This window comes from Taudactylus pleione, unplaced genomic scaffold (assembly GCF_031769625.1).
Source record: "Taudactylus pleione unplaced genomic scaffold, aTauple2 ptg000030l, whole genome shotgun sequence".
NCBI classification, from domain to species: Eukaryota; Metazoa; Chordata; class Amphibia; order Anura; family Myobatrachidae; genus Taudactylus; species Taudactylus pleione.
Genome location: NW_028284432.1, coordinates 1,915,039 through 1,941,182, shown reverse-complemented (window position 1 = coordinate 1,941,182; position 26,144 = coordinate 1,915,039). Strand labels below are relative to the sequence as shown.

The window sequence follows — 26,144 nt, the reverse complement described above, 5'->3', positions numbered from 1 at the left end:
AGTGTTTTAATAATTTTTTTCAATATCCCCCCCACACACCACTGTCTTTGTTGCATTCAATTTTTACTTGCAATACTGTATCTGTACTTGTGGGAAAATAAAACCTGTTTTAGCTTGCTATTCAGAAATAGCATAGATTTTTTTTTTTTTATTAATAATAATTATTTATTATTATTATTATTTCACAAAGAAAAATAACCTCGGTTTTTAATATTTAATGCTTTATTATGTAACAAAATAGACACCCCCCCAAGCTTAGATGTGCTCTTCTTCAGTAATATGTAGATTTAGCACAAAAAAACCCCTCCATATGCCAATTTTATTTTTAAATTATTATTATTTTAATAGTTGACTCAAACTGACACTTGTAAAGTTCCATTTGTATATGGTTAGTATGGTTGGTATGGTTAGAATTACTGTATACTGGCTAATGCCTCGATTAAATATGCAGTTATTAGACCCCTTGTGACCGGTCAATTATCCCACCCTTCAAATAGGCCTGACGTGTGACTGTTTGACAACTGATCTGATTGTTAAGGGATTGGGCCGATTGTCTAGATCCACCACATGTGTCATTGTCACGGCAGTAGATTATTAACCTAGCTAATGTAGCCTTTATATAAGGAGTAGTTATAATATTTTTAAATTGATAAATTGGTGCTTTATAAATTAGATTGATAATAGACAGTACATGGGGAATGTTTTTATTAGTCTGACAAAATGAATAGCCTCATAGTAGATCAAAGTCTGCCTCAGTAGATTCACAGCATGTCATTTATACATGTCACCCTTCCTACCATGTAAACTAATTTCATATATACTGTACATTCAATTGTGAAACTGCCCCATGGATGACTCACACAATGTACCCATAATTGCCTACTTTTGAAAAAGCTTTTCAGGGAGATTGTGAAAGCAACAACTATGAGTGCGCATTAAAGTGGGCGGATACTGCTACATCTGAGAGGCGTGCCATAAGATTGCCTTACATCCAAATGTAAACGAGCCCCAAAGCAGATAGTAAGATCTATTTGTTGATGAAAACATACTGATACTTTTCATGTATTGCATGTAGCCATAGGGATCATTGTGCCTTATAACCAATGCAGGTAAATTTTACTAATGATCCCTTATCAATGTATATATCTTTGTTATATATATAACAGCTGGGGGTAAAGTGCAATCTGGGAGATTGCTAGACTTTTCAGGGAGTCGGGGAGATTTCTACTAATTCAAGAAGTCTCCCTGACAATCAGGGAGAGTTGGCAAGTATGAATGTACCTAATAGGTTATGCATATAGCTATCTGTGTGACATGGGTCCTGTGTTTATTATAAAAGTTTACATAAGCAATACACATGCTGAAGGGAAAATACATCTCACCTCTAACACACCTGGGAGATAGGAGTTACAGATACCGTTAAATAAAAGGAGACCAACAATGGGGGTAGCTTGCCACAAAGGAATTCCTCAGGCTGTGATGGATACATTACTGTCTGAAACTCATTATATTTTGCAGTAATGCAATTTGCATGTAAATAATACTTGTATGTGGTGAGTAATCTAGGATGACAAAGTTGTTAGTTTAATCTACAATTCACCTATACATGATACACTCAGTTACTGCACAGATGTCACACAGTGTCTCTTACATTCTGGAATATGTCCGGCCATGTTGCTACAATTTTTTTGTTGATGTTTTTTTTTTTTTTTTTTAGGTTAATTTTACTAGGGTCAAAGTACCCATTGTATTAATTTTTCAAAACTTTACACATGAACGCGCTTAAAAGTTTGCAAAGGCAATACACACGTGAAAGGAAAAATAGAAAAAGAAATAAAATTCCTTAACTCACCTGGGAGAATGGAAACCTCAGATAAAATTAATTGTTAAATAAAAGAAGACCAACAATGGGGGTAGCTTGCCAAAAAAGGAATTCCTCCGGCTGTGATGGATGAGAGATGGATACATTAAAGGAGCTGTCAGAAATTAATTATATTTTGCAATAATGTAATTTGCATATAAATAGTGCTAGTATCCATCTTTATGACAAAGTTTCTAGTTACATCAACAGGTAATGGATGCCCAAACTAGGGTAGCAAACAGGAAACACTATCCAAATCACCCACCCCCTGACTCCAACCCTCCCCATGCATTTCAGTCCTCCAGATGTTTACTTGTTTTGACTTATTTTGAGTTTGGAGTGTGTCATATACAAGATGTACTAAGTTACCAATCTGCTGTCACTCATGGTGGACATTCTGGCATATTTCTACCCATTTTTTTATGCATTTCTTTATTTACTCGAGAACTATACATGACACATTTGTACGATAATTTTTGCACAGATGACAGCCAAAAAGTACAAGAGAAAATGGGCAAATCAGCCTGTACCCCCAAAATAAGGAAACTAATATAGGCTAACATTCTAAATGACTGTTCATGGCCATAATCAAAGAGTTTGTGGTTCTTAAATTGTGTCAAATGGCTGTTATATGAAAACAGTGAACAAAAATGACAGAGAGCAATATTTTTTTTGCAAAATAAAGCTGTAGTTAAATATGGAGTACATAAATATGGGTGTATGTTTATTTTTTTTAGTCATTTAACACCACTTTATTTATTTTTTGTAAATACATCTGTCACTTGCATCTTCAATGTGTAAAACACCTGACACATCCATACAGCCCCCCAAAATACCTGTCCAATTACTTCAAATCCATTTTCCAGTACTTTTTACTTTTTCACCCCAAAAATTACGTCATTATTGGCCCAATTAAGCATAAAATTATTTTTGCCTTATTAATCATTAAGGGGGGTGTTAAAGGGATTCTGGATCAAGTCCCAACATTTTTACCTTAAAAAAGGTGTTTTGCACAACTTTTCACCTGCTCAGAGTTGGTGAAAACCTTTCATGCTCTTATGCTCTGTAGAATTTGCACATTCGAAAACCGCGGCTGATAGGATTGCCAAACATGTATTTTTTTCGCATGATAAACTGTTTTGTTTTTGTTTTGTTTTTTTCCCAAACGTGGCTCATCATTCCTAATAGGATATGGCCTTTGTTTTGTTGGTTTTTGCAACTTAAATGTATTCATCGGTAACTAGTTTAGGACTTATGTCATTTTTAAATTCCTGTTGTTGTTTTGCATAACTAAAATGTTAGAAGTTTGCTGGAACATGAAACATATGTTCACTTTAGTTGATAAAGATAAAATAGCAAAGTGACAGTAGCATTTCAAATCTATCCCAAGGCCTATACTATTTAACAATTTATTACATTTTAGTCGCAAAATAGCGTAGGTATGTTGCAACTAAAAAAACAACAACATAGTGACTTTCATTATTAGCGTAAATGTGTGTAAACACAAAGAGTGCCATTGATAGACATATATTAAGTTAATATCAAGTTAGTGTTGAAGTTAGCAAGTGCCAGTAGGAACCATGTACACATATTGGCCTTCATTCAGAGGTGGCCGTACGGTCTACGACCGCACGGCCGCCTCGATGTTTGTCAAGTGCGCATGCGCACGTGGGAGCCGGCTCCTTCGTGCGCATGCGTGAGACCCGCTACGACCGATAGCGCCGGTCGTAGCGGGTCTCTTTCCAAAGGGGGTGAGCTGTCCATGTTGATTGACAGCTCGCCCCGTTTGGAAGGTGGGCCGGGGGGGGTGGCAGCCCAAACGGAGGCATTCCCATGGGAACGCCTACCGTTTGGAGGAGGCCCCAATGCCAGTGGAGAGCTTCCGGCTCTGACAGAGCCAGAAGCTCTCCGGGGCTTACGACAAGTGAGACCCTACCCTAGGGTCTCGTCGTAAGCCCCGATGGTCGCGATGGTCTCTGACCATCGCGACCATCACCCTAGCGGTCGTTAGAGCTGTGGGTGTAAACCCACAGCCTAACGACCGAAACAGAGGCGGGCGGTCAGGATGCAAGCGGCCGCCCAGTTTCTGAGCGACCGCTTGCATCCTCCGACCGCCTCTGAATGAGGCCCATTGTACCTATATGTCTACATTGTCAAACTGACAACATGGTCAAAATGTCGACATTCAAAATATAGGTAAGTGCTCATAGTTTAACCTGCAGTCAAAATATAGGCAGGTCTACATGATTAGCTTGTCATCTATTTATTGCAACTATGAAGGGGATTAGTGCAGCGGTCGGTGCAGTTATATTATGGTGTGGCACATAACGAGCATGCAGTTTGTCCATGTGCAGTTCTCTAGCAGGGGTGTAATAGCGGATAGGCAGTTAGTCTATGCACAGTTCTCTAGCAGGGGGAGGAATACAGATGGGCAGTTAATCTTTGCACAGTTCTCTAGCAGGGGGTGATACTGGGTGGGCAGTTAGTCTATGCAAAGTTCTCTAGCAAGAGGGTGATAATGGGCGGACAGTTAGTCTATGCACAGTTCTCTGTCAGGGGTGTTAATGGGAAGGCTGTTAGTCTATGCACATTTCTCTAGCAGGGGAGGAGGTAATGACAGGCAGGCTTTTTAGTCTGTGCTCAGTTCTCTAGCAGGGGGGTGATACTGGGCGGGCAGTTAGTCTATGCACAGTTCTCTATCGGGGGTGTTAATGGGAAGGCTGTTAGTCTATGCACAGTTCTCTAGCAGGGGAGGAGGTAATGACAGGCAGGCTTTTTAGTCTGTGCACAGTTCTCTTGCAGGGGAGTAATGATGGGGGGGCAGATAGTCTATGCTCAGTTCTCTAGCAGGGGGGTGTTAATGGGAAGGCTGTTAGTCTATGCACAGTTCTCTATCGGGGGTGTTAATGGGAAGGCTGTTAGTCTATGCACAGTTCTCTATCAGGGGTGTTAATGGGAAGGCTGTTAGTCTATGCACATTTCTCTAGCAGGGGAGGAGGTAATGACAGGCAGGCTTTTTAGTCTGTGCACAGTTCTCTAGCAGGGGAGTGATGATGGGGGGGCAGTTAGTCTATGCTCAGTTCTCTAGCAGGGGGGTGATACTGGGCTGGCAGTTAGTCTATGCACAGTTCTCTAACGGGGGTGTTATTGGGAAGGCTGTTAGTCTATGCACAGTTCTCTGGCAGGGGGGTGATAACGGGCAGGCAGTGATGCTGCATACACACGGGCAGATTAACGATTTGAATGATTTTACTAACGATTTGAACAATTTTACCCACAATTTAAACGATTGAATGATTTTAGACAGTATTAAAATGAATGGAATCATCCAAATCTGACTGCAAACACAGACTATGTCAGATATTGTTATCTGACATGCGGGAACGCTCATCGTTTATTGTTGCAGGCTCACATGTCAGATTTTCTTTCAGATATGAACGATTTTAAAATAATTATCGTTCAGATCTATCATAAAATCTGACCCTGTGTATGCACCATTAGTCTATGCGCAGTTCTCTAGTGGGGGGGGTGACACTGATTTTAGGGAAATATGAGTGTATGGCTGACATGACAAGATGAGTGTGCGCATGTGCAGCGCACTTATCTCAGCGAGACGCTGTCTTCTACATTTGTCCATTATTACTGGTCACCATTATTTACTATTTTATCTATGTCGACATTATGACTGTCAATATTTTCACTGTGTCTACATTTTAACTGTTAACAGTTTGACCCTGTCAAACGGGGCAGCTGTCGATGTTGATCGACAGCTCGCCTCGTTTTGTAGGCGGGGTGGGGGGGTGGCTGGACAAACTGAGGCATTCCTGAAGGAACGCCTGCCGTTTGTGGGCGGCCCTACTGACATCACGAGTGATGTCAGTAGTGAGCTTCCGGCTCTATTAGAGCCAGAAGCTCACTGGGGCTTGCGGCAGATGAGACCCTGCCACAGGGGTCTCGTCCCAAGCCCCATGGTCACGACCATCACCTGGCTGCTTGGTCACCCACAGCCTAGCGAGCGGCCAGGAGGTCGGGTTTTTTAAAGCAAATCGGCCACCCTGATGCAGAGCGAGCGCTCGCTTTTTGCGTGCGGCTCTGAATCAGGCCCTATGTCCATGTCTGTTATGTGTCTATCAACATTTTCACTGTCTACAATTTGATTGTCGACATATAGACCATGTCAACATTTTGATTGTCTACATAATGTACCTGTCGACATTATGATTGTTTATATTTGGATGTCTAAATATTATACCGCACCCTACAACAGGGAAAGAGTGTTTCCTACTGGAAGGTATGTGTCATTACAGCAGGTTATAGCCGCTTCTGAACATGTGTTTTTCTAGGTGGAAATGTGCAGCTTACACAAATGCTTGGACCTCACATATTCTAACATGTACATGTGTCCTCACACACCTAGCCTCAGTATGCCACGCAGCATGACTTGCCTGGTATGAGTGAGCCGCCTGCTTCTTTGCTACTCTGCTAGTGTTGGGCATCTTTTTACCCCAAAAATGTTTCTTTGTCGTAGTGCGGTGTGACTAGGACGCACCAGCAGACTGTGTTGATTAATCTGATATGTGACACCTGAGTCTGTATATGAAGCACAACGGAACTTGGAATGAAAAGAGCTGCTGCCGCTACATTGTAGCACTTTGTATACAGATTCAGAGACTCAGGGGTCTATTTACTAAGCAGTGTTAGGAGACAGAGTGAAAAGTGATAAGGTGCCAGCCAATCAGCTCCCAACTGTCATTTTTCAAACACAGCCTGTGAGATGACAGTTGGGAGCTGATTGGCTGGCACAATATCACTTTTCACTCTGTCTCCTAACACTGCTTAGTAAATAGACCCCACAGTTATACACAGATATACAAGTGTCGCTTATCAAATTGATCAGCATAGTCTGCTGGTACATTCTAGTCACATCACAATGCAACTGCGCTAGCAGAGTCTCACAGCACCTAGCTCGCAGAGAGGGGCCTTTTAGCGCGACTGCAGCAAAGATGTATAAGAACACATCTGTACTCTCCTGGTTTGTCCGGCTTTGGTGTTGGCTTTGTATGTATTGCCGACAAAACTGTATATTAGCAGTCCTTCATTTTTAACAAGCTGCCATGTTCCCTCAGAGTAAAAGCATCCCTGCTGTGCCAGAGGTGGTATAATGCAGCCTCCATTTGCTTACAATTGATTCAACAGTGCCCACTGGGACAGTGGCGTCACAAGGGGGATGTGGGCCGCACCGCGGGTCACCCTCCAAGGGGGTGACACCAAAAAGCCACACACTCCAGCTGCCTGCACCCTCCCTCGCCGTCAATGATATGCCCGCAGGGCCGCAGAGAGGGGCGGAGCACATCAGTGGCCACTACGCCCGTCACTACGCCCACCGCCACCGCTGCTGGAAGAGAGGAGCTTTCAAGAAGAAGGTAAGTGAAACAAGATGGCTGTCTGGGGACACAAGGCTGGCTGGCAGAGGACACAGAAGGGGGTGAAGGCTGGCTGGGGACACAAGTGGGGGCTGGCTGGTGACAAAGAAGGGGGGGAGGCTGGCTGGGGACACAAGTGGGGGAAGGCTGGTGACACAGAAGGGGTGAAGGATGGCTGGGGACACAAGTGGGGGAAGGATGGCTGGGGACACAGAAGGGGGTGCTGGAAGGCTGCGGACACAGAAGTGGGGATTGGCTGGCTGGGGACACAGAAGTGGGGGAAGGCTGACGTCCTCATGCCCCCCCCGGGTGCGCCCGGCATTCTGGAGTGAGCACTGCAGTGTGAGTATTTAACTGTTGAACTGGTAAGGGGGGAAGAGAGCGTGGAGCTGCGCACCTTGGTCCTGATTTTTTTTCGGTGGAGATGGGGGTGTCACCATGAGTTACAGCATCGGGTGACACCAACCCTAGTGACGCCTCTGCACTGGGATATCTAAGCACTTGGCTATTACCTTGTAGCCTATTCCTGTCATGTGCATGTCTATACCTTTATTTTTAATTTTCCTAAAATGCTCTTTGATCTTCATTTTCTCAGTTTTCCTTCAGAGCCACAGCATGACCAATGTTGTTTCAGTTAGGGAATTAGGAGGACTTTTATTAAATAAAAGTTGACCTTATTAATGAGTCACAGGTAGAGACTACTTACTAGGGCAGTATCTTTTGTTTGTGCAAACTTGGCCACAGCACAGGAGTTGAGAAAGCACCTCCCCCGGGAACTGCCTGTCCAGTATGTGATAAGCAGGGAGCTCTTCCAGTGCACTAGTGCAATTACTGGGGGTGGTTTACTTTAATGGGGGAGCGGGCTGCAGCCCATTGGTAAAATCTGACACTGTACACGGTTGGTGTAAGGTTAGCATAACTTCCTCACAGCACTGAGGTCATGAGTTTGATTCTCACCACGGCCCTAACTGTGTTGAGTTTGTATGTTCTCACAATGCTGGTGTGGGTTTTCTCCAGGTACTCTGGTTTCCCCCCTGACAAAGAATAATTCTAGTGTGTGTGTACGTGTGTCACGACCAGGGTTTCCCAGCATAGGGGATGACTGGTATTACCTGTGAGGGCGCTGTGGCGTGGTCCTTCTGGTGGAGGAGCTGGTGTCTGGCAGCAGGCGTTGGCTGTGCGAGGTGTTCCGCAGGCACTGTGTCATTCTGGCTGGGGTAAGCCTGGTGGTGTTTCCTTTCCGTTCTGGTATGGGCGCCGCCATCTTGCTTCTGGTCATGTGAATTAGTTGCTCCAATCCTGGCGTGTCACATTCTCTTTCCAACCATTCACGATCATGCACTGAGTACTTAAGGGAGTTCAGAGCTCCCTATAGTTGCCAGTGCAACGTGTATCACAGCACATGCTGTGAGAGAGTTCCTGTGCTCCTGAGACCTGTTTGTTCCCTGCTCACCTGTGCTCTTGCTGGATCCCAGCTTCCAAGCAGCCTGTATTGCTCTGCCTGTTCCCAGTCTCCTGCTGGAACCACCCTGCACCTTCCATTAACTCTCTCCCTGCCTAAAGACCTGAGTGTGCAGTTAACCTTGTCCCTAAACTGCCTCCAGTTACCTAGCACTCTGCAGCTATCCTGTTTCTATAGAGCCATCTCAGTGCTACTCATGAGTTCTCCAACTACTCCATAACCTCTCTGGATTTTATCACACAAGTATCAATTTGTAACCTCTATCCTGTCTGCAGCCTCGCAGTAACCATTTGGATTACAAATACTTTTTATTATTTCTGTCACTACCTGGACATTACCCACTCTTGCTTCACTTCAGTTTCAAGTCATCACCTCCCCATCTATATTCTGGACTTTATATTATCAGTGTACATGTCTTCAAGTTCACCCATTAAAAAATCCACTTTTCAGTTGAAGTCTGTTCAGGTGTCTGCTCCTGTTACTACTCCGGGTCCACAACAAACTCAGATCCTAACAACAGGTGCATGTGGTAGGGAATATAGATTGTAAGCTCCACTGGGGCAGAGCTGATGTGAATGGCCACATATTCTCTGTAAAGCTCTGTGGAATATGGGTGTGCTATAGAAATGATCTGGTAATAATAAATAAATTACCTACCTACTGTATCTCTCCTGCATCAAACTACACTGACACAGCTTAGTTAGGTGATACTGCTCCTGCTGGTAAAAGCCGCCTATGGAATCCGTGTACTCCCGGTAGAGGATGGGTACAGGATACCGGCGATTGGGAGCCTGACAGGGTTAGAATGCCGACACTTGCCGGTCAGTTATCCTAACTCTCCCTCCTTGGTGCCTGACACTAACGTGTCCCCCCAGTGCCTAAACCTTACATCCCTCTCCCCACGCCCTAAACTTAACTCTGCCCCCCCCCCCTTAGTGCCTAACCCTCACCCTAGTGCCTGACTTTAACGCTGACATTCCCCCCACCCTTGCTACTTACCTACGGGATTCCAGTGGTCGGGATGCCGGCACCGGGATTTTGACAAGTGTTGGGATTCCAGCGTCGGCATTATGAGCACCTGAATACCCGCGGTCGGGGTATCCCCCCTGTGGCGCATCCCCCTGGTAGGCATGTGCCAAAGTTCTCATTAGTTTGAGGGAATGTGCCCTTAAAAATTGCAGCAGACTGGGAAAAGGTATCCCCTGCCCAGTAGCCAAACAGTCCCAGGTTGTACATCTCTGATGGTACCTGGAGAGGTAGAAGTAATCCAGCAACTACATCCACAATTCTCCCATGTATGCAGCATCATTCCCGATGCCTTCTGTTACTGTTATCGATCAGATGGCACGGGTAACTCCTGAGCTCATGCCAGGGCCCCGGAGTTGAACGGACACCTTGACTAATATCTAAATTTAAGGCCAAGGTGTTTTTAGGTCCAATTATTAAGAACCTTTTTTTATTTTTATGTCTCCAACTGCCATGCTCTAAATTACAGCTACTGTAAATGAAGCAAAATTGGAGCATGAAAGCACACGCTGTACACTTATGAACATAATGATAAAGCTGTTACTTTATTCCCGCTATAAGCAACACAAACCCCGACCGGTGTAACACAAGTAAAATACATTTGTTTGTTTCTGCTTGCTTTATGTTTTAAAGCATTTCCCTTAAATGCACATTCAGTACAAAAGCGATGAAGCATTGTTTTTTTTTTTCCAAGAACAGCATGTAGAAATAGTATGGTAGCCTTTTGTGTTACCGTGAATGCCTAGAACAATACCACACTGCCAGCAAGAACAATATCGGCAACAATCTGAAACTTATAATAGCAAAGCTTTCCAGTTACACTGGGGAAAGTGCGTCGTGTAAGCTGTCACTCAGTGCCTAAACCTTAACCAATTGCTTTTAAATGCTTTTGTCAGACTGAAAAGATAAGTATTCTATCTAGTATAACTGGCTTTTCCCACTAAATGTTTTTTTTTTTTTCATTAGTGATTGTACTATTAACAGGTTGCACGTAACTTGAATGTTCGGATTTTCTGGCATGTCATTTAAGGATTTCAGGGTAATCGCAGGACCCGTGTGTTCATATCTCAATTTAGCTTCTCAGTCTCCCGGGGCACAGCCAGACTTAATCCCTGTGAGTATTTGCGCAGAGGATTTCTGGCTGTGAGGCGTTTTCATGTCTGCTTACGGCCGGACACTAGGCAAGAAAAGCTTTTCCTTATGGCTGATGTAGGCAAGCTGTTTAAAAACAGAACCATATTTCTAAAAAAATATAGCCTTCAATTTCAACTGGTCATGTAATAAAAGGTGATACCCTGTCAAATTAACAACAACAATGCTGTTTTCAGGACATAAGTGAATGAGGTGTTCTGTTTAAAGTGGTTTAATTGAAGAATTGTGTGTTTTAGTTTTTCCGCTACTGGAACAGCTGCACGTAGACCAATGGTGGCCAGCAGCCGGCTTTTTACACAGCTGTAGATGGGATACTGGGTGCAGACAATAAAGTGATATGCTGCTTCCCTGTCTCGTTATTGGTGGGACAGTGCATAGGCTTCATTATGTAAAGTTGGTGAAGACTGAGTGACGATGGTGGTCGTGCTGTAATAGCAAAGAATACGTTTCTCATTCCCTGTTTCTTCATTACTGGTCTATTGAATCAGGTGGTGGAGGTTATACAGTAGTGTAAGTAATGGCAGAGAATTGTGCTCATTGCCTGTGTAGTTATTGGTGATCTGATGGTACAGTGAGTGAGACCCATAGTATATAACAGCAGGGGATTATGTGCTCATTGCCTGTGTAGTTATTGGTGATCTGATGGCACAGTGAGTAAGACCCATAGTGTATAACAGCAGGGGATTATGTGCTCATTACCTGTGTAGTTATTGGTGATCTGATGGTACAGTGAGTGAGGCCCATAGTGTATAACAGCAGGGGATTATGTGCTCATTGCCTGTGTAGTTATTGGTGATCTGATGGTACAGTGAGTAAGACCCACAGTATATAACAGCAGGGGATTATGTGCTCATTACCTGTGTAGTTATTGGTGATCTGATGGTACAGTGAGTAAGACCCATAGTGTATAACAGCAGGGGATTATGTGCTCATTACCTGTGTAGTTATTGGTGATCTGATGGTACAGTGAGTAAGACCCATAGTGTATAACAGCAGGGGATTATGTGCTCATTACCTGTGTAGTTATTGGTGATCTGATGGTACAGTGAGTAAGACCCATAGTGTATAACAGCAGGGGATTATGTGCTCATTGCCTGTGTAGTTATTGGTGATCTGATGGTACAGTGAGTGAGGCCCATAGTGTATAGCAGCAGGGGATTATGTGCTCATTCCCTGTTTAGTTATTGGTGATCTGATGGCACAGTGAGTGAGACCCATAGTGTAGAACAGAGATTATGTGCTCATTACCTGTGCAGTTATTGGTGATCTGATGGCTCAGTGAGTGAGACCCATAGTGTATAACAGCAGGGGATTATGTGATCATTGCCTGTGTAGTTATTGGTAATCTGATGGTACAGTGAGTAAGACCCACAGTATATAACAGCAGGGGATTATGTGCTCATTGCCTGTTTAGTTATTGGTGATCTGATAGTACAGTGAGTGGGTCTTATAGTGTGTAACAGCAGAGGATTATGTGATCATTGCCTGTGTAGTTATTGGTAATCTGATGGCACAGTGAGTGAGACCCATAGTGTATAGCGGCAGGGGATTATGTGATCATTGCCTGTGTAGTTATTGGTGATCTGATGGCACAGTGAATGGGTCTTATAGTATATAGTGGCAGACGATTAGGTGCTCATTGCCTGTTTAGTTATTGGTGATCTGATAGTACAGTGAGTGGGTCTTATAGTGTATAGCGGCAGGGGATTATGTGCTCATTGCCTGTGTAGTTATTGGTAATCTGATGGCACAGTGAGTGGGACCCATAGTGTAGAACAGCAGGGGATTATGTGCTCATTACCTGTGCAGTTATTGGTGATCTGATGGCTCAGTGAGTGAGACCCATAGTATATAACAGCAGGGGATTATGTGATCATTGCCTGTGTAGTTATTGGTGATCTGATGAAACAGTGAATAAAACCCATAGTGTATAACAGCAGGGGATTATGTGCTCATTGCCTGTGTAGTTATTGGTGATCTGATGGCACAGTGAGTGAGACCAATAGTGTATAACAGCAGGGGATTATGTGCTCATTACCTGTGTAGTTATTGGTGATCTGATGGTACAGTGAGTAAGACCCACAGTATATAACAGCAGGGGATTATGTGCTCATTGCCTGTGTAGTTATTGGTGATCTGATGGTACAGTGAGTGAGGCCCATAGTGTATAGCAGCAGGGGATTATGTGCTCATTCCCTGTTTAGTTATTGGTGATCTGATGGCACAGTGAGTGAGACCCATAGTGTAGAACAGCAGGGGATTATGTGCTCATTACCTGTGCAGTTATTGGTGATCTGATGGCTCAGTGAGTGAGACCCATAGTATATAATAGCAGGGGATTATGTGATCATTGCCTGTGTAGTTATTGGTGATCTGATGAAACAGTGAATAAAACCCATAGTGTGTAACAGCAGAGGATTATGTGATCATTGCCTGTGTAGTTATTGGTAATCTGATGGCACAGTGAGTGAGACCCATAGTGTATAACAGCAGGGGATTATGTGATCATTGCCTGTGTAGTTATTGGTAATCTGATGGCACAGTGAGTGAGACCCATAGTGTATAACAGCAGGGGATTATGTGATCATTGCCTGTGTAGTTATTGGTAATCTGATGGTACAGTGAGTAAGACCCACAGTATATAACAGCAGGGGATTATGTGCTCATTGCCTGTTTAGTTATTGGTGATCTGATAGTACAGTGAGTGGGTCTTATAGTGTATAACAGCAGGGGATTATGTGCTCATTGCCTGTGTAGTTATTGGTAATCTGATGGCACAGTGAGTGAGACCCATAGTATATAACAGCAGGGGATTATGTGCTCATTGCCTGTGTAGTTATTGGTTATCTGATGGCACAGTGAGTGAGACCCATAGTGTATAACAGCAGGGAATTATGTGATCATTGCCTGTGTAGTTATTGGTGATCTGATGGCACAGTGAATGGGTCTTATAGTGTATAGTGGCAGACGATTAGGTGCTCATTGCCTGTGTAGTTATTGGTGATCTGATAGTACAGTGAGTGAGACCCATAGTGTATAGCGGCAGGGGATTATGTGCTCATTGCCTGTGTAGTTATTGGTAATCTGATGGCACAGTGAGTGAGACCCATAGTGTATAACAGCAGGGAATTATGTGATCATTGTGGTGATCTGATGGCACAGTGAGTGGGTCTTATAGTGTATAGTGGCAGACGATTAGGTGCTCATTGCCTGTGTGGTTATTGGTGATCTGAAGGCACAGTGAGTGGGTCTTATAGTGTATAGCGGCAGAGGTTTAGGTTCTCATTGCATGTATGCCATGTGTCTTCATCAGTAGTTTAGCTAATACAGAATTTCCTAACCTGTAATCATGTTATGCATTGAATTTTCTTATAGGAAAATGCAAGTACAGTATGTTCCGGGTTAGGAGTTTCCATTAGAGGAATTCAAGCTATTAATTAAACTCATGGACTACTTGACTTAACTCCAAATAATAATGAATAAAATCTCAGTCTTGTTTACTCACATTATTCACCACCTCTCTTCCCCTTACACCTGACACAATACCACGTCTATTTTATGTACAGCAATGTGCACTTATGGATTTATTGCTGCAGAGGTGTTGCTTATTTTTCACTAAACTATACAATATATAACAACTTTGGTTTATATCAACATTATTTATTAGATTATGTAAATTTTCCATTCCTGGGGCATTATACCGGCAGAATGCCCTAGGTATGGTGTCTGGTTGTAAAACGATGTGAGCTATTTTGTCTTAATTGATCTGTGTTTAGGTTTTCACATTGTTTTACTATTTTGGGCTTTTATAGCCGCTCCTCTCCTCACAGTCCCTCCCCGTGATTCAGGACCCTCCCTCAGCATTAACAACTATCGTTTCAGTTGGGCTGTCACTCTATTTTTAACATGTAGTTAAGACAGTTGCAGCCATGATAGCCCTACTGCAGCAATGTATTCAATGAGGGAAACTTGATTTTCAGTCTTTGACAAGCATAGTTTGCCCTGTAGTGGTATGTCGTGAAAAGAAACCACAAAGATAAAAGTGCAGTCCAACATACAATATTGTTTTGTTTTTAACCGCAAGTCTTTTACTCTTTAACATAAAGTCGTAGCCGATTGTCATTTTTTTCAGTGGTTTCTCGTATACAGTACCTCAGAATTCCCTCTGCAAATGGTTTTGTGTGGCTGATACATATGGATGACACGGCAGAAAATAACAGTCTCTGCTGAACCAGTCAGTTAGTTACCTCATTGGAGAGGGGAGGGGCAGGGTGTTATAATCATTGTAAAGCTTTTCTGCAAACTGCAAAATCTAACAAAATATAATATTGTGATTGTAGTTACCATGGTAGTCGCCTGGCTTTTAGAAGACTGTAAATCATTAATAGCAGATTGAATTAAAACCATAAGGAAAAGCGGGCAACTCAGTGTGTTGTCTTACAGTTTTGTCAAAGTGATTTATGTTTAAAAAAATAAAATAAAATGAGCACATCTACTTTTTACATGAGATGGCACATATATCAGACAGTTGAATGTATTTTGATACATAAATTAGATCCTGTGTTTTTGTTTTTTCTTTATTTTTTTAATTAAATATGTGCAGTATACTGTAAGTTAACATTCCTTCTTTCAACTCCACCCAGTTGATGGATCATTGACGTCTCTTGAGCTGTTGCGGCTCCACAGGTGAGGATGCAGCGCAGTCCAAAATTCAAATAGGGGAGCCACACCAACTGCCACTCCAAACATTGCCGGCAGGAACTCACTGGCAGTTGGTGTCTCCCCCCAATTTGAATTTTGGACTGCGCTGCAGCCTCACCTCTGGAGCTGCTACTGCTGTTGGAGGTTGTTTGGTAATAGTAAGCACTTCTTAAATAAGTAGTTAATGGTTAACAAAATATTACTGAATTTAAATGCAACAAACTAAAGGCCTGAACACACTGGAAGGTGTGTGTACGGAGAGACCTCGTCAGCGACTGATTCAGCGTGGCTGCCGGCATCGTCGCACGACAGCTCGCGCAGGAGGGGGGTTTAGGGGGAGCGGTGCCATGCTGCATTCGTCAGAATGGTATCGTTAATGATATCCTCAGATTGAGCTGCATGTACAGACCATTGGGGATATCGTTAACGACCTGCGGGTGCGCACATCGTTCATCGCTAATGTTCATACACACTGGACGATTTCAACGATATCATTCATAAAAATTGTCCAGTGTGTACGGGGCTAAACACCCTGAAACCTTTACACATTAAACTCATTTCATTGACTTCTGTAGTCAAGGGCACACCTTCTAGGAATCGCCCATCTTCATGGGTCTCATAATACACACAGACCAAGAAAGAGCCAGCTTGCTATCTGTACTCCCCTGTCCAATCACAGACCTTGACAGTGAGGGCAGATAATGACTCTATTGAAATTGATAGAATAAAAAATGTATGGCCACATTGAGTGATGACTCTTGGGTTGAGGGGCAGGATTGTCCCACGTGTGGCCACCGTAGCACAGAACCTCCCATACACGTGCCCTTACATAGGTAGTCTGTATTTTTTTGGCACAGTGGTTAGCATTGTTGCCTCACAACACTTGGCTATTTTCTTAAATTCACACCTAGACTGTATCTATGTGGAGTTTGTATGTTCTCCCTGAGCTTGCATGAATTTGCTTTGGATGCTCCTATAAAGTCCACAAACATACTGGTAGATTAATTAGCTTTTGACAAATCTGGACCCTAATCTTTATCATAATAATTATTATCAGTATACTTGGGGCCAGTGGCTTATACCTGCTGGTTTCATTTATTTGACACTACATGTTAAGTATGATCATATTTGCTCTCAGCAGTGATCCCCTTATACTGTACTGAGTGCATCGTGTAAGTCTGCACTCTTTTACAAATGTACCAGTATATTGGATCCTTTAGAGGCTGTCTGAAACCTTACATCATGTTTACATGCTTCAGAGCTTGAAAACTTTGATTACATAATCATATAACATGTGGCCTCCTAATGAGCACAGTCAGTGCATTCTCTCTGGCTACAAACCTCATCCGTAGTGATCGCTTTTAATGCTTAACACTGACTTTACAGACATTGGAGATTAAAGCTGCGTAAAGTGATTCAAAGACATGATTACATAATATTGTGTGGGTAATTAAACACAGTTTTGTCTGTTATGTTGTACTCAATGGTCTGTAAATACTACTTTGTAGATAAACGAGTCTTATTTTCTGAAGTCATTTGTGCTCACCCCACCCCAAAAAATATATCTACAGATGTAGCCACCTACATTATTGCCGCAATGCGTGCACACGGGCACATGCATCGTGGCATAGCGCAGCTCTCGCCGGGCTGCGACCAGGCACGGCCGGCGTTCTCCCCATTGAAGTCTATGGCATGCATACACACACTAGTCACGCCATCCATGCCGTGATGCGCTCGCATCGCGGGTTAGATGAGCGTGGCTACATCTGTATCTATCTATAGTCTATCTATCTACAGTATCTATCTATCTATCAGCTATATATCTGTATGTTTTCATATATATCTATCCAATGTCTAACTTTCTCCTATCTGTCTATCTTATAGCTATATATCTGTATGTTTCATATCTATCAGCATGTTTCTTATCTATCTAACCAATCTCTTACTATTTGGCAGCACAGACGGTGTAATGGTTAGCATTACTGCCTCACAGCACTGAGGTCATGGGTTCGATTCCCACCACAGCCCTAACTGTGTGGAGTTTGTATATTCTCCCTGTGCTGGTGTGGGTTTCTTCCAGGTACTCCGGTTTCCTCCCACACTCCAAAAATATACTGCTGGCTAATTGGCTCCTTACACAAATTAACCCTAGTATGTATGTGTTTGTGAGCATGTGATAGGGAATATAGAGTGTAAGCTCCACTGGGGCAGGGACTGATGTGAATGGACAAATATTCTATGTTAAGCGCTGCGGAATATGTGTGCGCTATATAAATAACTGGTAGTAATAACTAAATAATAAAATAATAACTATCTATCTCATCTATCTATCTCTCTATCTATCTGTATGTCTATCTTATCTCTGATCTATCTATCTAATCTCTAACTATCTCTGATCTATCTAATCTCTAACTATATATATATATATATATATATATATATATATATATATATACACACACACACAGTCAGGGTGCATAAATATTGGGACATTGACAGAATTTTCATATTTTGGCCTCTATTCACCACCACAATGGCTTTGAAATGAAACAAACAAGATGTGCTTTAACTGCAGACTTTCAGATTTAATTTGAGGGTGATTACATCCAAATCGGGTGAACGGTGTAGGAATTAGAACCGTTTCTATATGTGCCTCCCACTTTTTAAGGTGCCAAAAGTAATGGGACAAACTAATCGTAAATCAAACTTTCACGTTTTAATACTTTGTTGCAAATCCTTTGCAGGCAATTACAGCCTGAAGTCTGGAACGCATAGACATCACCAGACGCTGGGTTTCATCCCTGGTGATGCTCTGCCAGGCCTCTACTGCAAATGTCTTCAGTTCCTGCTTGTTCTTGGGGCATTTTCCCTTTAGTTTTGTCTTCATCAATTTAAATGCATGCTCAATCGGATTCAGGTCAGGAGATTGACTTGGCCATTGCATAACATTCCACTTTTTAGCCTTAAAAAACTGTTTGGCTGCTTTTGCAGTATGCTTCGGGTCATTGTCCATCTGCAATGTGAAGCGCCGTCCAATGAGTTCTGAAGCATTTGACTGAATATGAGCATATAATATTGCCTGAAACACTTCAGAATTCATTCTGCTGCAGCAGTCACATCATCAATAAATACAAGGGAACCAGTTCCATTGGCAGCCATACATGCCCACGCCATGACACTACCACCACCATGCTTCACAGATGAGGTGGTATGTTTTGGATCATGAGCAGTTCCTTTCCTTCTCCATACTCTTCTCTCCCTATCACTCTGGTACAAGTTGATCTTTGTCTCATCTGTCCATAGGATGTTGTTCCAGAACTGTAATGGCTTTTTTAGATGTTGTTTGGCAAACTCTAATCTGGTCTTCCTGTTTTTGAGGCTCACCAATGGTTTACATCTTGTGGTGAACCCTCTATATTCACTCTTGTGAAGTCTTCTCTTGATTGTTGACTTTGACACATATACACCTACCTCCTGGAGAGTGTTCTTGATTTGGCCAACTGTTGTAAAGGGGTTTTTCTTTACCAGGGAAATAATTCTTCTGTCATCCACCACAGTTGTTTTCCGTGGTCGTTCGGGTCTTTTGGTGCTGCTGAGCTCTCCGGTGCGTTCTTTCTTTTTAAGAATGTTCCAAACAGTTGATTTGACCACACCTAATGTTTTTGCTATCTCTCTGATGGGTTTGTTTTGATTTTTCAGCCTAATGATGGCTTGCTTCACTGATAGTGACAGCTCTTTGGATCTCATATTGAGAGTCGACAGCAACTGATTTCAAATGCAAATGTCACACCTAGAATCAACTCCAGACCTTTTACCTGCTTAATTGATATTGTAGCCCACACATGTCCATGAAATAGCTTTTGAGTTGATAGTCCCATTACTTTTGGCCCCTTAAAAAGTGGGAGGCACATACAGAAACCGTTGTAATTCCTACACCGTTCACCTGATTTGGATGTAATTACCCTCAAATTAAATCTGAAAGTCTGCAGTTAAAGCACATCTTGTTTGTTTCATTTCAAAGCCATTGTGGTGGTGAATAGAGGCCAAAATATGTAAATTCTGTCAATGTCCCAATATTTATGCACCTAACTATATATATATATATATATATATATATATATATATATTTACCTACCTGATCTCTAACTATCTCATAGAACATGGACTGTGTATTAATATGAAATACATTGTACTTAGAATGACTGTACAAACATTTTTGCATACTTGTGTATATATTATTGATGTATTTTATATTTATTTGAAACATACAGTATATAATATGTTTTTGGAAATTCCAAATAATTTCATACAATACGCTTTGAATACTGTTTGTAATGGGAATACTGGAGTATAGTAAGCGTCATGCCATTGTTATATGTGGCTTTGTACATGTACAGAAGTCTCAAGGTTATTAGTTTGTGAAAGTTACCTGTTTGTTCTAAATGTTAGATTACTGTACAGTAATGCTGGGTACACACCTTACAGATATATCTGCAGATAATGGTTGTTCATACACACGGAATAACCATCATCTGTCTTCGGTCCCGCTGGCCAAGGGTCGTGTCGCGCCCCCTCCCCATGGCCTCTGCAGGAAGTGTATGGGTGGTCGGTTGACCGCCCGTTCACACAGCACGATGCCACCAAGATATCTGGAGATATATTGGACGTCGACTGTGCAGCACAGCCAACGTGATATGTTTGTGAACAACGTCGTTCGCAGTGGCAAACGCAGGATTTCTAGAGAGGGGTTTCCAATTACTTGATTCCAAATGGGGAGGGGGCAGAAAAAGAACCGTGCACTGCCCTGTACATAGATGTACAGATTGATCTCTTTATGTACTGGATAGTGTATTATTATACAGTATTAATAAATTACCCTTTTCCACATCTCCTAGTTGGTGCACAAGCATATTCATTACTGGCTGGCACATTTGAAAAGATCAACAGGTGGTGCTCATTATTTAATTTGTGACACTGAGGGGATTTTAAAAACATGCAAATTTACTATTATATGCTATTTGTATTGTGGTCCCCATGCTGTGGGCTAGGGAGGGGGGTTTCCAGGCAACCGGAAGCCCCCCCTGCATTTGCCTATGGTTCACAAACTGGTACATACTGGCCGACGCACACACGATATACTGGCCAACCAATTGATCGGCCAGTATATCTGCCAGTGTATACCCAGTTTAAGATTGGGCGCGTTTCAAAACATTCTACTTTGGCACAAATATACTACAAAATAATTAAATATCTAGCCATATATTGTATCTGAGATTCACTTACTAGGGTTTGGAGGAGCTGTTAGTTTGAAAGCGTTGGGTTACTTTTATTATTATTATCCTTTATTTATATGGCGCCACAAATGTTCCGCAGCACCTTACATAGTAAACTAATAAGTGAACAAGAAACAAGTAACTTACAGTGCAGGACAAGGACACAATTTATATACATTGCTGCAATAGCGATGATTAAAGCACTCACAATAAGCAGCCAGGAGTTGGAAGTCACGTGTTAGGTGCCCTTATGAGGAGTTAGGAGTAGAAGAAAATGTAAAGAGAAGCACATGAGGGAAGAGGTCCCTGCTCATGAGAGCTTACATTCTAAAGAGGAGGGGCAAACAGACAGGCGTGACACATAAGGAGAAGATAGGGAGGAAAGAGCATTATGTGGGTTAGGATGAGAGCTGGAAGGCCTTGATGAAGTAGTGGGCCTTGAGAGCCCGTTTGAAGATTTGTAGTGAGTTGAAGAGTCTGATAGGGAGAGGGAGTGAGTTCCAAAGGTAGAGAGCAGCACGGGCAAAATCTTGGAGTCAGGAGTGGGAGGAAGTAATCAGTTGGCAAGAGAGGCGGCATGCATTTGTTGAGCAGAGTGTGAAGGGAGAGAAGGTCAGAAATGTATATGGGGGAGGATTTTGTGAGGGCTTTGTAGGCGAGTGTAAGAACCTTGAATTGGCATCTGAAGGGGAAGGAGAGCCAGTGTAGGGCTTGAAGGAGAGGGGAAGCAGATATAGAATGTTTAGAAAGGAAGATGAGGCGAGCAGCAGCATTGAGGACCGATTGTAGTGGAGAGAGGTGAGAGACTGGGAGGCCAGCTAGGAGAAGGTTACAGTAGTACAATCTGGAGATGACCAGCGAGTGGATGGGGTTTTTGTGGCATCCTGGGTGAGGAAGGGTCTAATTCTGGAGATATTTTTTATATTGAAGCGGCAGGACTGTGAGAGGTGCTGAATGTGTGGTTTAAAGGAGAGGGATGAGTCTAGGATAACTCCAAGACAGTGCACTTTGGGGCTAGAGGAGGTAGGGGATGCAATCGGGAAGCCGGCTGACATTATACCAACAGCCGGCTTCCCGACTGTCATATCCCGGCGAGGGTGAAATGCCCGGCGTATAGATGTAGACGCCGCTCATTTCCCCGACGCCAGGAGACCGGCATCCCAATCGAAGGGAGCGGGCAGCCGCGGGGGGTGAGGGTTAGGTTTAGGGCTCCCGGGGGGGGGACAGGGTTAGGCACCCCCCCGGGAGGGTAGGGTTGGGCAACCCTGGTGGGAGGTTAGGGTTAGGCACCCCCCCGGGGGACAAGTTTAGGCAGCGGGGAAGGGAGGGGACTAGGGTTTGGCACTTGGGGGGGAGGTTAGGGTTAGGCACCCCTAAGGGAGGGTTAGGGGGGTAGGTTAGGTTAGTTAATACTTACATAGGGACGATTGTGATTTCCAGCGCTGTCGGGCTGCCGCTGCCGGGATCTGTTCCAGTGTCGGGCTGCCGCTGCCGGGAGATAGTTGTGCCATCAATAGATAATGACATTGTGGGAAGTGAGGTAGTGGAAGAGGGTGGGAAGGGTGATCAGCTCTGTCTTAGCCATATTAAGTTTAAGAAAGAGCTGGGACATCCATGAAGAGATAGCAGAGAGACAGTTGGAGATACGGGTAAGGAGCGAGGGGGAGAGGTCAGGGGCGGAAAGGTAGATTTGAGTATCATCAGCATAGAGATGATATTGGAGGTCAAAAGAGTTAATTAGTTCACCTAAAGAGGACGTATATAGGGAGAAAAGGAGAGGTCCAAGAACAGAACCTTAGGGAACTCCTGGTAGTGGAAGTGGGGATAAGAATATGAGTCATGAGAGGAGACAGAGAAGGAACGATCAGAGAGGTAGGAGGACAGTCAGGAGAGGGCAGTGCCACGTAAACCAAGAGAGTGAAGGATTTGCAGGAGTAGAGGGTGGTCCACAGTGTCAAATGCAGCAGATAGGGCAATGAGAATGAGCAGAGACTAGTGGCCCTTGGATTTGGCAGCAGTGAGGGCAGTTTCAGTGGAGTGGAGAGAACGGAAGCCAGATTGAAATGAGTCAAGGAGGGAGTGGGGAGAAAGAAAGCTGGTAAGGCGGTTGTAAACAATACGCTCAAGGAGTTTGAAAGCAAAAGGGAGCAGAGAGATGGGACGGTAGTTGGAGAGTATGTTAGGATCCAGGGTAGGTTTTTTAAGAATGGGGGAAACAAGGGCATGGTTGAATGCAGAAGGGACAGTGCCAGATGATAAGGAGAGATTGAGGAGGTGGGCAAGATGGGAACAGGCAGAGGGAGACAGGCAACAGAGGAGATGGAAGGGATAGGGTCAAGAGGGGAGGTGGAAGGAGGGGAGGACCGGATGAAGGCCAGGACTTCCTCTTCATACACAGGTGAGAAGGATGTCAGAGTTGGTGAGATAGATGGGGAGGGGTTGTCAGGGAACGGAGGGGCAGGAGTGCTGAGGGTCTGATGGGATAAGATGTCCTCATGTACTATCATACTCTTTGGCGCACTCTGCCAAAGTCTAATCAATTTAACCTGTTTGTGATAGCAGCTTTTTTTGTGAGAGTTGCTTTGCCTATATTGATGGTACTTTATATCCTATCCTGAAACAAATTTTCCCAATGCTTGATGTGGGACTTGTTCTAAGTATATCTATACATTCCAGATGGCTAGTCCTTGCCAGTAGAGTGGAGATATACAGTACACCTATATTCATCTAGGGTAAAATAGCACCTGCCCCATGTAGCATTATGCTTGATCAGTGACCTTAATTCATTTGCACAAAAGAAAACCCCTAATCCTAATTACTTCGTACACTGGGCCTGATTCAGACCCGCTCGCTAAATGCTTTTGCATGCTGCCATAGTATGCAAATCCCGCTATCGACGTGTGTTTGCAGATGCCCACCAGCCAGTCTTAAGCCGCCCACTCTCCCTTCGTAATACACGTCATCTCCAGGAAGTGTATGCAACAATGGGTAACATCTAGAACCATCGGATGCATACGCAGCACTTGTGGTAGACCATACGCTACCGCAAGCACTGTGGGTGCGTCAGTGTAAAATTCAGCCAGATGATGTGTACTTTGACGTTGCGTCTTAATTATGCACGCCTCTGAAACGGCGTTAAGACGCTCAGGTATGCCTGCGTTCGCATCACCACTGCGACCAACCCCTGTCACCACCCACAAACGGCTTGTCCTGTCACTCAAGCTAGCTAGGCGTCTATGCACAAGGGGCGATCGCATGGACTGATTCGAGCACGCGTTCTGCGATGCGTACGCATGTGCAGAATGCAAACATCGGCTGGCTGCGTGCAAACGCATCCTAGCGATCAGGTCTGAATCTGACCCAGTGTACTCAAAGAAAGACACAAAACTGAGAAAAGAAATAGCGATATTGAGGGAAATGTGCACAGTATGGAAATCACACTGGGCGTCTAGCACCACATGGCACAAATAGGATAGGTGTATGCGGACGTATATGTATGCTGGTCCTTGACTTAGGTGGAGTTTGTTTATACTGTATATGAGTCCCAGCCTTTGGTGTTGTTTGTCTATATCCTACTCCTTTCTTTTTGCAGAGTTGGTTTATTATGTATTCTGGTCCTTAAGGGCACCTTGTGTTTATATTTTGGTTGTTATGAAGTTTCTTTCTACTACTTTTTACATGCGATGTTTACGAAATGTCTATTTTGCTCTTTTCCAGGCAGACCCAAATATGCTTATCAAGATTGTTACAAACTATGTCTCCAATTACACCAACGCCAACTGGCCTATAGAGCTGTTGCCCCTGATTGAACAACTGCACTATTACAATGAGCGGCTGGTGGACTTCACTCAGGCCCAGATCCTCCAAGGTCTCGGCAAAGGAGTGGACGTGCAGAGGTTTTCCAAAGACAGCCAGTACAAAACGGAGACTATACTAGGACTTGCTGAGTGAGTATTTTAGAAGTTTATTACAGCAACTTGGAGATGTTCGTTGTGTGCACCTTGAGACAGACGTCAGATATGAACATGGTAGTCGAATTCTTGCCACAAACATGGTTATTTCAGATCATCGAGATTAAAATGAAGGGATGAGATGTCGACCATGTCCTTGACATATCCCTATAAAAATGTAACAGGTTGATACTTTTTTATGGGGATCTGTCAAGGACTTACGGGGGGGGAGGGGTGGATGTGTATGGGGACTGTACAGTATTACTGCCACGGTTGATGTGTATGGGGTCTGTACATTGTGAATTACAGGAGTATGTGTTTGTGGTCTCTACAGGGGGATGTGTATGGGGTCTGTACAGTGTGTCTTACAGGGGGATGTAAGGGGAGCTCTCTCTTTGCCTCTTCAAATATCTCTCACTGACCCCTCCATATGTCTCTCTCTGCCAGCTCCATGATTTTCGCAATGACCATTCCATGGCTGTCTCACTGGCTCCTCCATATCTCTTATTTCCTTCTCCATAGCTCTCTCACTGTCCCCTCGATATATCTCTCACTGCCCGCTCCATGGCTCTCTCACTGCCCGATCCATGGCTCTCTCACTGCCCGATCCATGGCTCTCTCACTGCCCGATCCATGGCTCTCTCACTGCCCGATCCATGGCTCTCTCACTGCCCGCTCCATGGCTCTCTCACTGCCCGCTCCATGGCTCTCTCACTGCCCCTCCATATCGCTTTCATTGCCTGCTCCATGGCTCTCTCACTGCGCCCTCCATGGCTCTCTCACTGCCCCCTCCATATCTCTCTCATTGTTCGCTCCATGGCTCTCTCACTGTCCCCTCGATATCTCTCTCATTGTTCGCTCCATGGCTCTCTCACTGTCCCCTCGATATCTCTCTCATTGCCCGCTCCATGGCTCTCTCACTGCCTCCTCTATGAATCTCTCAATGACCCCTCCATATCTCTCTCACTGGCCGTTCCATATCTCTCACTGCACCCTCCATATTTCTCTCACTGCACTGCCCTCGCTCATTGCCCCCTCAAAAAAATTACCTTTAGTTACATAAGGCTTCTCTGTTTATTGCCCTCTTGGTTGTAGGGCTGCTGGTGTCCAACCTTTCCCTGAATTGCTCAGGCATCTATCTGTGACCTTTTGAAACCTGCGCCGCCCGATATCAGACACCTGGGGCAACACCCTTCTAGTTCGCCTCTGGTGTTAGGGAATAATAGTCATGAAGATGCCTGAGTAGTATACAACTATCTACACACCTCAAAATACGAAACAAAATAGCTTATAACT

General features: G+C 43.8%; 1 protein-coding gene across 4 annotated transcripts in view; it reads left to right on the top strand.

Annotated features, from left to right (window-relative positions):
* The window catches only part of NBAS (NBAS subunit of NRZ tethering complex), an 890,452-nt gene that overhangs the window by 508,860 nt on the left and 355,448 nt on the right, over positions 1 to 26,144 (top strand). For all 4 annotated transcript variants that reach the window (XM_088451840.1, XM_088451839.1, XM_088451841.1 and 1 more), the window contains one exon: positions 24,616 to 24,845. In XM_088451840.1, the coding sequence (XP_088307966.1) occupies positions 24,616 to 24,845 (230 nt within the window). The remainder of the gene's footprint in view (positions 1 to 24,615; positions 24,846 to 26,144) is intronic.